The sequence below is a fragment of the Bubalus kerabau genome, chromosome 21 (assembly GCF_029407905.1).
Source record: "Bubalus kerabau isolate K-KA32 ecotype Philippines breed swamp buffalo chromosome 21, PCC_UOA_SB_1v2, whole genome shotgun sequence".
Taxonomy (NCBI): Eukaryota; Metazoa; Chordata; class Mammalia; order Artiodactyla; family Bovidae; genus Bubalus; species Bubalus kerabau.
In genome coordinates, this window is record NC_073644.1 from 11683653 (window position 1) to 11696382 (window position 12730).

The window sequence follows — 12730 nt, forward strand, 5'->3', positions numbered from 1 at the left end:
AAATACAAGTTTTAGCATTGGTAAATTTAGCCTGTTTTCTTTTAATTTTTTTTTTATTTTGTATTGGGGTATAGATGATTAACAAGGTTGTGATAGTTTCAGGGGAGCAGCAAGGGGCCTCAGCCATACACACACACGTATCCATTCTCCCCCAAACTCCCCTCCCATCCAGGCTTCCACATAACACTGAGCAGAATTCCTTGTGCTCTACAGCAGGTCCTTGTCGGTTATCCATTTTAAATATGGCAGCCTGTTTTCCATATAAAAAAACTCTGTACAGGTTTGTTTTGACCATTTTCAGTCAATGCTCTATTCTGATCATTTTCAGATTGTCTAGGTCAGTGGTGTGCAATGGAAATATAATGCAAACCACATATATAGCTTTAAATTTTCTAGTAGTCACTGAAAAATAAAAAGAAACGTGAAATTAATTTTAATGTATTTTATGAATTCATACCTAAAATATTATAATTTCAACATAATTAAGATGAGAAACTTTACTGTCTTCATAGGACAATGCATATTTACATTTTTCCAGCCACATAAACATTTTCCAGTAACTGAATCAAGTATCAGATTTAACATTTATTAAAATTAAATAGAACTAGTTAACTCCATCACACTAGCCACATGTGACTAGTGGTTATGTTACTGGAAAGAACAGGCCTAGGTCAAGAGTGGTTTTGTTGTCCTCCCCATGCTAACTTAAGCTGTGATAAAAATTAAAGAAGATTTTCTTTTACCTTCTGTGGAAGGCAAAATTTTGAAATAGACTGAGAATTTTTTAGTCTACTTCTTTTGGGAAGATTCCTTTGTACTTTCCTCTCAATTATGCTGTGCACTTAAAACTGCTCTTAAAAAATAAAGCCTTTAAAAAAAATGCAACATAGATTTTTTTTGTGGCACACACGCTGATGGTAGTAACAGTCAATCCAATGATGAAGTTTGTTTTACACAAGGTAGAAGAGATGAAGACGGCATGGCTAGTTCACCAGGGAACGGTTGTTAGTGGTGCCTCAAGAGGGGAGGATGGGACTAATGGGAGTAGTTAGAGGAAACAACAGACAACGAATGTACCAGCACGGAGTGCAGAGCTGTAATTTTATCCAGTATCCCAGTGAGCAGGGGTAAAGCTAAAGTAATCTGTCTTTATAATACAATTCTAAATGGTATTTCTGAAACATTCATCTAGCAAGTGATGCACAGAGTGCCTTAGAAGGGAAACCCGAGGCTAGGAGCCCAATTATTCAAGCAAGAGAAGGTGAGGCCCTGACCTAGTGATAATAGAGATGGAGAAAATGGGGGCGGACTGAAGAGACATTGAAGTAATAAAAGCAACAAGGTGTTGTGAGCAGTTGGATATGGAAAATATCAAGTAGGCAAGTACCTAGCCTAACTTTCAGGGAAATTGGCCGCACATTTGTACCATTAGCCAAAATAAGGTGAATGAAATAGGAGACAAGGGAGAGAGGGAGAAAATTCTAGAGTGGAAAGGAATCCTAAGAGGTAGTGTCCTTTTACAGAAAGAATTCCAGCTCTGGAATCTGAGACTTGGTTTCCAACAGCAATTCCATCATTTTCAACTATTAAGCAAATTACCCCTGACCTTCTAGACCCTCATTTATACTATTTCTTACTTTGAGAACTTTCACGAGGAATAATTATTTATGTATGTTAAACTTATAGAATAAATTAGATGCTCAGTTTAAAAGTATATGTATTTGGATCTGCTGAACGCCTGCACTGGATACTATGCTGACTGCATAAACAAGATGAAACCTAGAGTTTGCTCTCAATCAGATTATAACTTAATCTTCTGGTCTTTAGGAATAATAGTGTTTTATTTTCTTGGGCTCAAAAAATCACTGCAGATGGTGACTGCAGCCATGAAATTAAAAGACACTTACTCCTTGGAAGAGAAGCTATGACAAACCTAGACAGCATATTAAAAAGCAGAGACATTACTTTACCTCCAAAGCTCTGTCTAGTGAAAGCCATGGTTTTTCCAGTGGTCATGTAAGGATGTGAGAGTTGGAACACAAAGAAAGCTGAACACCACAAGAATTGATGCTTTTGAATTGTGGCATTGGAGAAGACTCCTGAGAGTCCCTTGGGCAGCAAGGAGATCAAAGCAATCCAACCTAAAGGAAATCAGTCCTGAATATTCATTGAAAGGACTGATGCTGAAGCTGAAGCTCCAGTACTTTGGTCACCTCATGTGAAGAGCTGACTCACTGGAAAAGGCCTTGATGCTGGGAAAGATCAAAGAGAAGGAGAAGGGGAGAACAGGATGAGATGGTTGGATGGCATCACCAACTTGAGGGACATGAGTTTGAGCACGCTCCGGGAGTTAAGGATGGACAGGGAAGCCTGGTGTACTGCAGTCCGTGGGGTCGCAAAGAGTCCGGCACGAATGAGTGAACTGAACTGACTAATGAGCCTTCTGCCTCATAGAATTTTGAAACTATGGTGAATGGGCTGACATCATAATCCATTTTTTTTTTTCTCATAACACACATTCAGTAATTGGTAGTAGTTCTTGCAGCGATCACTATCATATAAAACTCAATAGCTTTTACGAATAACTTTTATGTAGAAAACCACACAGCAATATAAATGTTTTATAGCAGGTAGTTTACTTATTTCAAAAATCAGGAAATTGGAACAATCATAAATTACATCCCATGATTAACTTCATGTTTTCAAGTTTCAAGGGAAACACTTTTTAAAAGGAAGGCTTAGCTGGCAAAAACGCATTAATGGAGTTTACTCCTGTGAAACAGATCTCGCAGGTTGCAAACGGGGGTCAAAGAAAATTCCAAATTCATTCTGCAAATACATGTAAGGTCACTCGGCATCCAGAGTCTTCCATCTTTCTGTCCACTGTTAAGACCCATCTTTTTTCAGGACTCTAACTGTCAACTGAATAAGAGCAGCAGGTGAAAGAGATGGCAGGATTAAATCTCTAGCGTTGCTAGTCTACCTCATCTTCCGTTCAAAGTCTGGCGCGCATTTAACTTCCGGGAAAGGCGCCCTGGCGCCCACGCCCGCACCCTAGGTTCCCACGCTCCCAGAGGCGGTTCCGGGCGCAGGGGCTTCGGGGCCGCGATCAGGCATGCGTGCCAGTTCCGCGCATGCGTGCCGGCCCCGCGCAGGCACTGCGACTCCGCGCATGCTCAGAGGTGGAGGTCGGCGGGGCCTGGGCGGGTGGCGGAGGCCGGCGCGCCCCGCCCGCTCCCGCAGCCCCGCGCCTCCCTTCCGCGGCTCGGCCGGCCGGCTTCCCCTTCCGGGCGCGCAGGCGGCAGCAGCCGGTGCTCGTTTCTGTTGCTGGCGCTGAGTCGGTTCTGGCAGCGCCTGTGCGGCGAGCATGGCAGCTCGGAGGCGCGGACCTGCCCTGCGGTTCTGGGCTGCAGGTAGAGGCCGCGGGGGCGGTGCAGGCGGGCGCGGGGACCGTCTCCGGGTGGGGAGAGGCCTGCGCGGCCGCCGAGATGCTTTCCTGTCCCGGGTCCCGGGTCCCGACACAGAGTGGGCGCTGGGCGGCCCTTAACCAGGCGCTGCTCCGCCGGAGACGCGCGCCTTCCGACCGGCCTTTGGGGCGGCAGGGGGTTCGCGGAGCGTGGGCTCCGTCGGCGGGCGTCGAGGGCGCTCCTCCCCGGCGGGCGCGCACACCTGCTCGTCCCTGGGCTCTGAGCCTAGCCAGCTCGGAGGCATCCTCGCCCGCGCGGGCGCATCCTGGCCGGGCCCCGGGGCTGTGCGGTGTGGCCTGGGGACCGGCTGGTCCTGCTCAGTCTCGGGCCCGCCTCGCTGTCCTCCCCACGATGGGTCCACTCGCACCGTTTAGCTCCCACCGCGTGCCCGGCGCTGCTCCGTGATCAGTGTTAGGAGTCCAACCCAATTTTGTTTCTGTCAATTTGGAGGTGGAGGGGACAATATTTTTGAATGGCGTTTGAAGTTTATCGCTGAGAAGATAATTGCTTCTAGAGGAAAAGAAATATAGACAATGTTCACATCTACCCCCAAAAGATGAGATGATGAAAAACAGGATGAAATAAAAAATATATTTAAAAGGAACTTCCGTCCTTTAGAATTACTGGCCTAGGTAGAGCTTGCTGTCACCACATGGTCATGAATATTTATTAGACAGGTGAACGACTTATGCTTTTGCCTAACTTGTGTCCTCGGATGAATGGTGTGTGTTTTGGGAGGTTGTAAAAAACTGGAAACATTTTATAGGTGAATAAGCATATAATGGAAGCCACAAGATAAATTAGCATGTATTTTACTGTATACATCTTGTCTTTTGTTTTCAGTTTTTCTGCTGGATCTGGCTTTCTGTAAAGGACACGTGGAAGATCTAGATGACTCGTGAGTATATCTGTTTTTAAATAGTATCTTCATTTCTTCCAGCTGTGATGTTGTATGAATACTGGTATGAGTCCAATATTTTTTAAAATGACACTTGATTTATTGAGCACGTAAATCTGTGGTACGTAATTTGCTAATTTTGTTTGGAGGTAGATTTTTTTTTTTCTTTGAAGTGTAGTTGATTTATATGTTAGTTTCAAGTGCACTACATTGTGTGAATATAATCTTTTAAAAGCAGACAATGGCCAGTGCTTACCTAGCACCAGTTTTGCTCCAGGAGTTGCACTAAGTGCTGTATATGCACAAAATGGGATTGCACTTGGCAGTTTTATGAACAGTCATAAGAGGAAAAACTGCTGAAGTCTTCTGTTTTACCTGTACATTGTTAGTCACTACTGAGTGGGTGCTGGAGTTTGGTAGCCATCCAGTAACACAGCGTGAATCCCCAGGCCTTACTTGTCGTAGGTGGGGAGTCCGGCTTCAGACCAGAGTCCTGTGTGTTGCTTTCAGGCCTGAGCATGGGCAGTGACATGGCTTTTCCTGGCAGGGCTCTGGGGGGAAGCTGCTCTCCCCGCACCAGACGTGGGGCACAGACCGTGCGCCGCGGTCTCTGGGGTGGGGTGAGCCATAGTCGCAGACTCAGGCCCCCAGGCCAGCCGGACTCCCTTGTGTGCGTCTGCATTCTCAGCCTGGGGGCCCCTTGTGGAGACGTGCTGGTGGGGGCCTTGCCTCAGGCGTTTCTCAGGGAAACCTCCTTATTGAGGGGCTTGGCTGAGACCCTTTCTGCATGTGGACTTGGTACCTCTCCTGTCCCTTCCCTCATCCCTCCCCTCTGCACGTGGGTCCTCTGCAAGGCAGACGCTTTTGGTTTGGGCCTCCTCCGGGGTGAGATGCATCTCTCAGTGCTGAGGAGCTGGCAGCTCGTTTCTGTCTGCTGGCGCGCACTGGCGCAGTGAGTGAGTCAAGTCTTGACTCTCTGTTTGGCTGGTTGTTCTCGTTCACCACCCCTGCCCGCAGCAGGGTGTCTGACGAGCAGAGAGCCCCAGGGTCCCTTGGGTGCTCAGCAGCCTTCCTGGTGGGTATTGGGCGCCCTCGTGGATTGTTACAGGCGCTTCAATTCTCAGAGAAGCTGCTGTTAACACTGAGGTGATTTTGTTAAAGATCGTGGTGCCCTGAAGGGTGTGGCACCCCAGACCTGCTCCTTTCCGAGGAGGAGAAAGCGGGGGGTGAGCTGGGGCAGGAGTCTGGGACCCTGACTCTCCTCAGCTGGGTGCTGCTGAACTGACAGGGTTGGCCCTCCTGTAATGCGCTTCCCAGGTGGTACAGAAGCCGCTTGCCAGTGCAGGAGATGCAGGTTCAATCCTTGGGTCAGGAGGATCCCCTGGAGAAGGGAATGGCAAGCCATTCCAGGATTCTTGCCTGGGAAATTCTTTCAGAGGAGCCTGGTGGGATACAGTCCATGGGGTCGCAAAGAGTCAGACATGACTGAGCAACTAAACAACAGCAAGAACAGAGTCTCCTGTAAGTGAAAAGCTTGTCTGGCCCACCTTCCTAGCATCCGCGGCCACCCGAGTCTCCTGTGAGCTGGGTCTGTGGTGAGGGATCAAGGACAGTCAGCAAGGAGGCCGTTAACCGGGCCCGGGTTCTGGGTTTGTGCTTTCTGCTCCTGCCTGTTGCTGGACCCCTGTGAAGATGAGGCACTGGGCTTAGGGTCGGTCCTGCCCCTGATTGGCGCTCTGTTCTTTCCGTGACGCTCACCAGAATGGCCCTGTGCTGACTAAGGGACTAAGGGAAGTAGCCAACAGGCATTCTATGCTTGTCAGCTGAACACGGGGACTGAGTTATTCTTCATCGCAGAGCGAGCAGACGTGCAGCGAATTGCCTTCCGGGTGCACAAGAGGATGGCCCTTGGAAATTCAGGCACCGTACTAGCTTGGGCTGGTGAGCAGGGATTGCCATGGCTGAAGAAGACTGAACCGGAGTGAGAAGGCTGCCTTGCTTGTCTAACCCTGGCCGGGGCTAAGCTAACTCCCCAGGGACTGATGACCATGCGGGCCAGAGTGTTCTCAGCAGATGGAGCACCTTGGCTCCTCATCCCCCAATAGGGACTCTGGATCCTGACTGCAGACGACACTGTCTCTAGGTTGGGTCCAGCCGTCCCCTGCCTTGCACTGACTTGGGCCGCACCATCAGGTCCTGTGAGACCATGTTCGTTTGCTGTGCAGATTCCTCGAGGGCACTGGATCTGGTGATGCCTAGGGTTTGCAGCCCCAGCCGTTCATCAGTGAGCGCAGTCATGGGTGTACCTGACACCTTCCTTTCCACATGGGGCCCTGTCTGGGATTCTGTACCAGTCAGCTCCTTCCCATCGATGGGATAGGAGAGAGGCTGCTGCTGCTGCTAAGTCACTTCAGTCGTGTCCGACTCTGTGCGACCCCATAGACAGCAGCCCACCAGGCTCTGCCATCCCTGGGATTCTCCAGGCAAGAACTCTCCTGGAGTGGGTTGCCATTTTCTTCTCCAATGCATGAAAGTGAAAAGTGAAAGTGAAGTCGCTCAGTCGTGTCTAACACACAGCGACTGCAGTTGGACTGCAGGGACTGCAGCATCAGGCTCCTCCGTCCATGGGATTTTCCAGGCAAGAGTACTGGAGAGGGGTGCCATTGCCTAGGAGAGAGGCTATTAAGCATCAAATGATGGGAGACAGCGGCCCCCGCCCTTTACCTCTGGGTGCAGAGCTGCCTGCAAAGACATCGAGAATAATGGCCATCGGTTAGAGCGTTCTGGTTGAACAGTTTGCTTAAGGTGGCCATGACACTTTCTTGGGTAGCCCCACAAAATGAATATAAAATAGAATTTTTTACTGTAAACCCCTTAACGGGAAATGGGGAAACCCGCCTGAGAGTCAGGTTCCCAGATCCCACTCAGGGGCCAGGCCTGCCAGCAGACTTCCTAAGGCTCACCCCCGCCCCCGCCCTGCTCTGTTCACTGTTAGGCACAGGTTTAAGTAGAGGAGAGGGGCTCCAAGCTGAAGTATTTATGTTTCTACAGAGTCCCACTTGAATTTTTACTCCTAATTACTTTATCATTGCTCTTGTTTTATTAAGGTGTTAAATGGATAAGATCTAGAGGTCACTGAGTAAAACTTTTAAAGTAAAACTTACTGAAAAATTTGTCCTGTGCCCCCGTATTTATCAATTTGTTATCTTTACCTGTGCTAGTCTGTTGCAAAGTGGAAACCTACAGGCAAGATCTGTGTTCTTGTTTTTTAGGTTTAAAGAAAATCGAAAAGATGACATTTGGCTTGTAGATGTGAGTATTTAAATTTTTTGTACAGATCAACCATCCCTCTCCTATTTTAAATGTGACTTTCCATTCTCCTCACCCAAATATGGTAACAGACAGTACCAGTACCAGTGTGCGTAGCCCACTTTGTCTTCTCAGATAGTACTATCGGGGTTTTATATTAAAGTGAACCTCAGATCCTTAGGATCTCTGGCAGGGGAACCTGTTTTTGATGAAATTCTCACAAAGTCCACGTGTGCATGATGTCTGAAGGAGATTATGGTATGGTTTTATCACAGAATTCACTCAGTATTTCATTTCATCTAAGAGATTGAGTATATTAGTATCACTTGGCAATCAAACTCATATTTTCATCTTGGTAGTGAGAGAATCAGCTTTCCATCTTCTTTTCCTCGCCGTGACGTTTTGAATGTGTTTAAACCCTGTGATGTCTGGGGTGCATTTTGACATGCCTCAGTGAGAAAGTGGGGTGAGTGGCAGCGAGAGAGATGGAATGAGACACGCAGAGCTGACGGTCACTGAAGCCAGGCAGCGAAGCGTAAAGCTCCCTGGTTTGTCTGTCTCCTTTGATATATGTTTGAACGTTTCCATAGGCTGATATTACAAGAGAGTTAAATCTTATTTCATAAAAGTACAAAACAGTTTTTGTTATGCTACCTAATGGGAGGCACCTAAGTACCACCCTGACCATCTGGTGATCCTGAAGAAGGAAGGACCAGGATTTTAGTTTCATCAGCCTGACTTGGCGCTGTGCCAAACTGTCTTACCAGTGGTTATACTTACAGGAGCAGAGTTACCTACTGTATTGCAGTTTTTGCAATAAAAATAAGTTGATGTTTATCATTAACACTTAAGGGGTGTGCATATGATATATGAAGTGTATTTGGTGGTTTAATTTTATATCTAACATGGACATAACTCATTTGGGAGCAAAGATGTTTTTAATTGTAAATTATCTATTTTAAATAGGTATCTGAAATAGATATCAGTAGCCATTTAAAATGACTTTAAAGTAATATCAGTGTTGAGTTGTATCCTGGAAGTTGACATGTCTAGATTTGTATTTGTGTATGTTCATTTTGTAACCACTTTAAAAATTATATTTAGACTTTTGGTCCAAAATAGATTATTATCCAGTTGTTTAGGGAAAAAGATTCTTTTACAGTTAAGATTGACATCCACAGTAGTACAACATCTTAATGGTTTTCCCTCTCTTTTTTTCCAAACAAGTTTTATGCACCATGGTGTGGCCATTGTAAAAAGCTGGAACCGATTTGGAATGAAGTTGGTCTTGAGATGAAAAGCCTCGGTTCTCCAGTGAAAGTGGGAAAGATGGATGCTACTTCCTATTCCAGTAAGCAGCTACTCGGTTTATTGTTTTTCTGTTCTCGTAACCAAGTGTTTTAATTACAGGAAGCAGTATTTAAGGTAACAGGAAGACGAGATTTCAGACTGTGTTTTACAAGTTAGATGGGTTAACTGTTGAACGTGTGATACACAATCTCTGTTAATCTTATACTTAATACAGATGTGGAAGCCCCTGTTCCTACTGGGAGCCCACTTGAGATAATCAGTTGCCTGAGACAACTATAGGAGATGGAGTGGTGAACTCGGGATGTCACTGTGAGGGTGAAGAAGGAGAGTTTGTTGTCTGAGCAGCCAGAGTGGCATGGTAGAGGAGTCTACGGGAGCTCGAAGGATGAGGCGAGCTAACATACATGCAAGTGGGGACCAGGAGAGTTCTCACATTAGAGAGGGTATTACAGCGAAATCGTAGAGCTGAAAATAGGTTCAGCGAGTCTGTACCAGAGACTAGAATGTCTTCAGGCAGAGGCTGGACCCCGTCCGCTTTGTGCATGGAGCTCCGCTGGACCAGAGTCTCTCCTGAGTTTACTGTTGTCTTTGTGGCTGTTTTTGTGACCCAGAGGCAGAATCAAGTAGTTACAACAGAGCCTATTGCCCCACAAAGCCAAAATCTTTATTATCAGACCCTGTACAGGTAAAGTTTACCAATACCTGTCTTAAAGGATTTGGGAAAAGGCAAAATTAAGTTCAGAGAATATGAGGTGTCACACAGACTCGGGTAGAGCATGGCTCAGAAAGTAGATCAGATCCCACTGTGCCTGCTGCTGTTTCCCGTAGCCCGGGGAACATTTCTTAACATTTACCAAATCGCTAAACTTTGATTTCTACACCAGTAAGTGTTTAATTATGATGCATTTTGTATTGGTTGTTGTGAGATTAAAATGATACAGCACATGTACAATCCCTTGTAGTGTGCAATAAAATGTAGGTTCCTTTTTCCATTAATTAATGAAAGTGGAAGTGTGACATACGAAATGCGTATTTCGTTTTAGGAAGTGAGCTTTGTACTCTGGGTATAAATTGAGAAGAAGACAGACCTGTGTTTTAAATCCAGGTCAGTCATCTCTTACTTTTTGGTTGCTTTGAGGAAGTGGTAACCTCTCTAAATGTTAGTTCCCTTGTCTGTAAATGAGAGAGTGATAATTCTCAAGGTTGTGAGGATTGTATTAATATTTCTTATTCAAAAGCCCTGGCACAGTGGCTTGCGCTTGTCAAGCGCTGAGGGATAATACCAGACTTGAAGAGCCTCTCAGGTGGGACAAGGTGTTTTGGGTTTTGTCAGTTGTCAACAGAGCACTAACACATTTTTGAGAAGGCAGATGATTTGATAAAAATGCTTTTGGCAGAAACATGTAGGATGAAAAGAGCAGTTATAGGCAAAAAGATTATCTAAGCTGACTTTTGTATGCATCTTGATATAGGATACTGGGAGGCCAGACTTGAGTGATTGGCAGGGGAGTAAAGAGACAATAATTCTTAATAGACATTTGTAAGGGTTAAATCACAGATGTGATAGATTGGCTCTGGTATAAAGAAAAACAATTGAAAATAATAGTGTTAAGAGTCTTAGCAAAACTCACACTGAACTATATTACCATTACCAGGAAAAAAACAATTACAGTGAATTCTGTGTTTTTGTGTTAGTAGCTGTTCCAACTTTGCGGTGTTTTGCTTTATTGACGCTTGGGAATATGGGGAGCTAGAGTGCAGGTGAGATATTAGAACTAGAATTGTTGAGTCACACAAGTGAACTGCTGCAGCTTTAGGAGGGGGTGAGATGGATGGTAAGAAGTTAGAGAGAGAGAGAAGATAATGTGGTCGAGTGGATATTTCTTGATATAATCTTTTACAGTGTTTAAGAAATCTCTCCTTTTAACTGTTGTGAAAGTTAATGCTTATGTCTAGGCATGTATGTTGATTAGACGTGCATACACGTACACTTGTCTATATAGTAATTCATTAGTTTCACTGAGTCAAAGTCAATAAACATAAGTAAATTGTCTGGTAGTGTTTGATGTCAGCGATGGATGCATTTTTCACCTTATAGATCAAGAAGATGTTTTTTGTGCTATGGAGAAAAATACCATCTTCCTTAAAAAAAAAAGAAAGTTGTTAAGTATTCAAAAACTACTGTTTAGAGATTACAAATAGATTTTTGGCATATAATTCTTATAGCTTTCTTGAATATTTCAGAGCAGCTCAAATACGGGCATTTTAGTAGAACTTGGACTCAAACAGGTGAGGAAATTGAATTTCCTTTTCAGGCTAGCTGTGGGCAGTGTTCTGCCTCTAATGGTGGAGCCCTGGAGGACTGGCAGTTTCCTGCCTGTCTCTTCCACCTGCATAGGTGGCTTTGCAGATGGTCACAGCATCAGTGTTTCCCAGCATTTAGTCTGCAGGCTACCTGTATTAGGATACCTTGGTGCTCAGTATGAATTCAGATTCCAAAGGCCCACACCTCCCCTACCAAATGAAAATCAGATTGAGTCATGAGAATCTGTATTTTTAACATGGACTTCGGGTGATTCTTGAGTTAAAGAATCACGAAGTAAAATATAATTTTGATGGATCGTTAAGGGATTTCAATTTGGCGTGGGATAGGATTATTCAGTGATCAAGTAGAGAAAATCTCTTAGACTACTTGAGGATAGCTTAGTTCTCAGTCATGTAATTGCAGTGATTGAAATAAACACCATCATATTCAATCCAGTAAGTCTCTGTGTATAGAATTGTTGAATGGGAGAGATTTGAACTTTCCTAATTTATCCTGTAATATGTGTTTGGAATTGTATCAGATATTTCTTGATGGCATGGTTTTAACTATTTATATAACTTCTTAGTGTTATTTGATGTATTATGTCCAGTGTAAATTCAGATGTTACTTTGGCCTTTCTTTTTCTACATATTCCTTAAAAAATGAGGACAAAAAGGTTCTCATCCAAAAGTTAAAATGTTACGATGTTACCTGTAATCATGTACTGATATCTATTATGAAACCACTGAAAATTCCACTTATTCTTCTGCCTGAGTGTGACATCATTTTATATAAAGATCATATTTTACCTCTCTGTGATGTAGAAACTTTCAGGGGCATTTGGCCAGTCAGATTCTTATTCTCATTCTGTGATTGCAGATAAATTTGCAGATCAGTCATACGTTTCTAGAGTATAAGCCCTTCTAGTCAGTGACTGTATTTCAGGGTTGTTCCGACTTGGTCCAGTGGACATTTGGGGCCAGATGATGTTTCAGGGGAAGAGTTCCCTGTGCGTGGTCCGATATTCAGCCCCGACCTTGGCCTCTGCTCACTGGATGCCGGTAGCTCCCTTCTCCTCCCTCCCCCAGCACTGTCAGCTGAAATTCTATCAGGGATGGAAGTTAACGGTCAAAGAACCGAGTGGCTAAAGGGTGGGTGGTATCAACTCCATCTTATAGGCAAGAAAACTGAGGTCGAGGAGATTAAGTGATGGCACGAAGTGTGGAGCTGGGATTCTCTCACTGCAGCCTGTTACGAGAACCCTAACATCAGCTATACAATTCTACCACCATTTTTCTCATTGATTGCATATTTCATTTTCTTTATTTGATTTGTGTACAGATTTTGAGTTATGTAAAGCAGTTGCTACTAGCTATACCCTCCCTCTCCAGATCAGTGACATTTGTCTCTGTATTTTGGCACTTCTTAATTACGTGCAGT

At 44.8% G+C, this 12730-nt stretch overlaps 1 protein-coding gene across 2 annotated transcripts in view; it reads left to right on the forward strand.

The window, feature by feature from the left end:
* The first annotated feature begins 3156 nt into the window (after positions 1-3156).
* Positions 3157-12730, forward strand: part of TMX3 (thioredoxin related transmembrane protein 3) — a 40362-nt gene continuing 30788 nt past the window's right edge. Inside the window, exons 1-4 of one of the 2 annotated variants that reach the window (XM_055558916.1) lie at positions 3157-3413; positions 4311-4365; positions 7638-7677; positions 8902-9025. In XM_055558916.1, coding sequence (XP_055414891.1) covers positions 3368-3413; positions 4311-4365; positions 7638-7677; positions 8902-9025 — 265 coding nt within the window. In that variant the 5' untranslated portion in view covers positions 3157-3367. Of the gene's footprint in view, positions 3414-4310; positions 4366-7637; positions 7678-8901; positions 9026-12730 lie in introns of those variants that run through there. The other variant, XM_055558917.1, reaches the window with a different exon arrangement.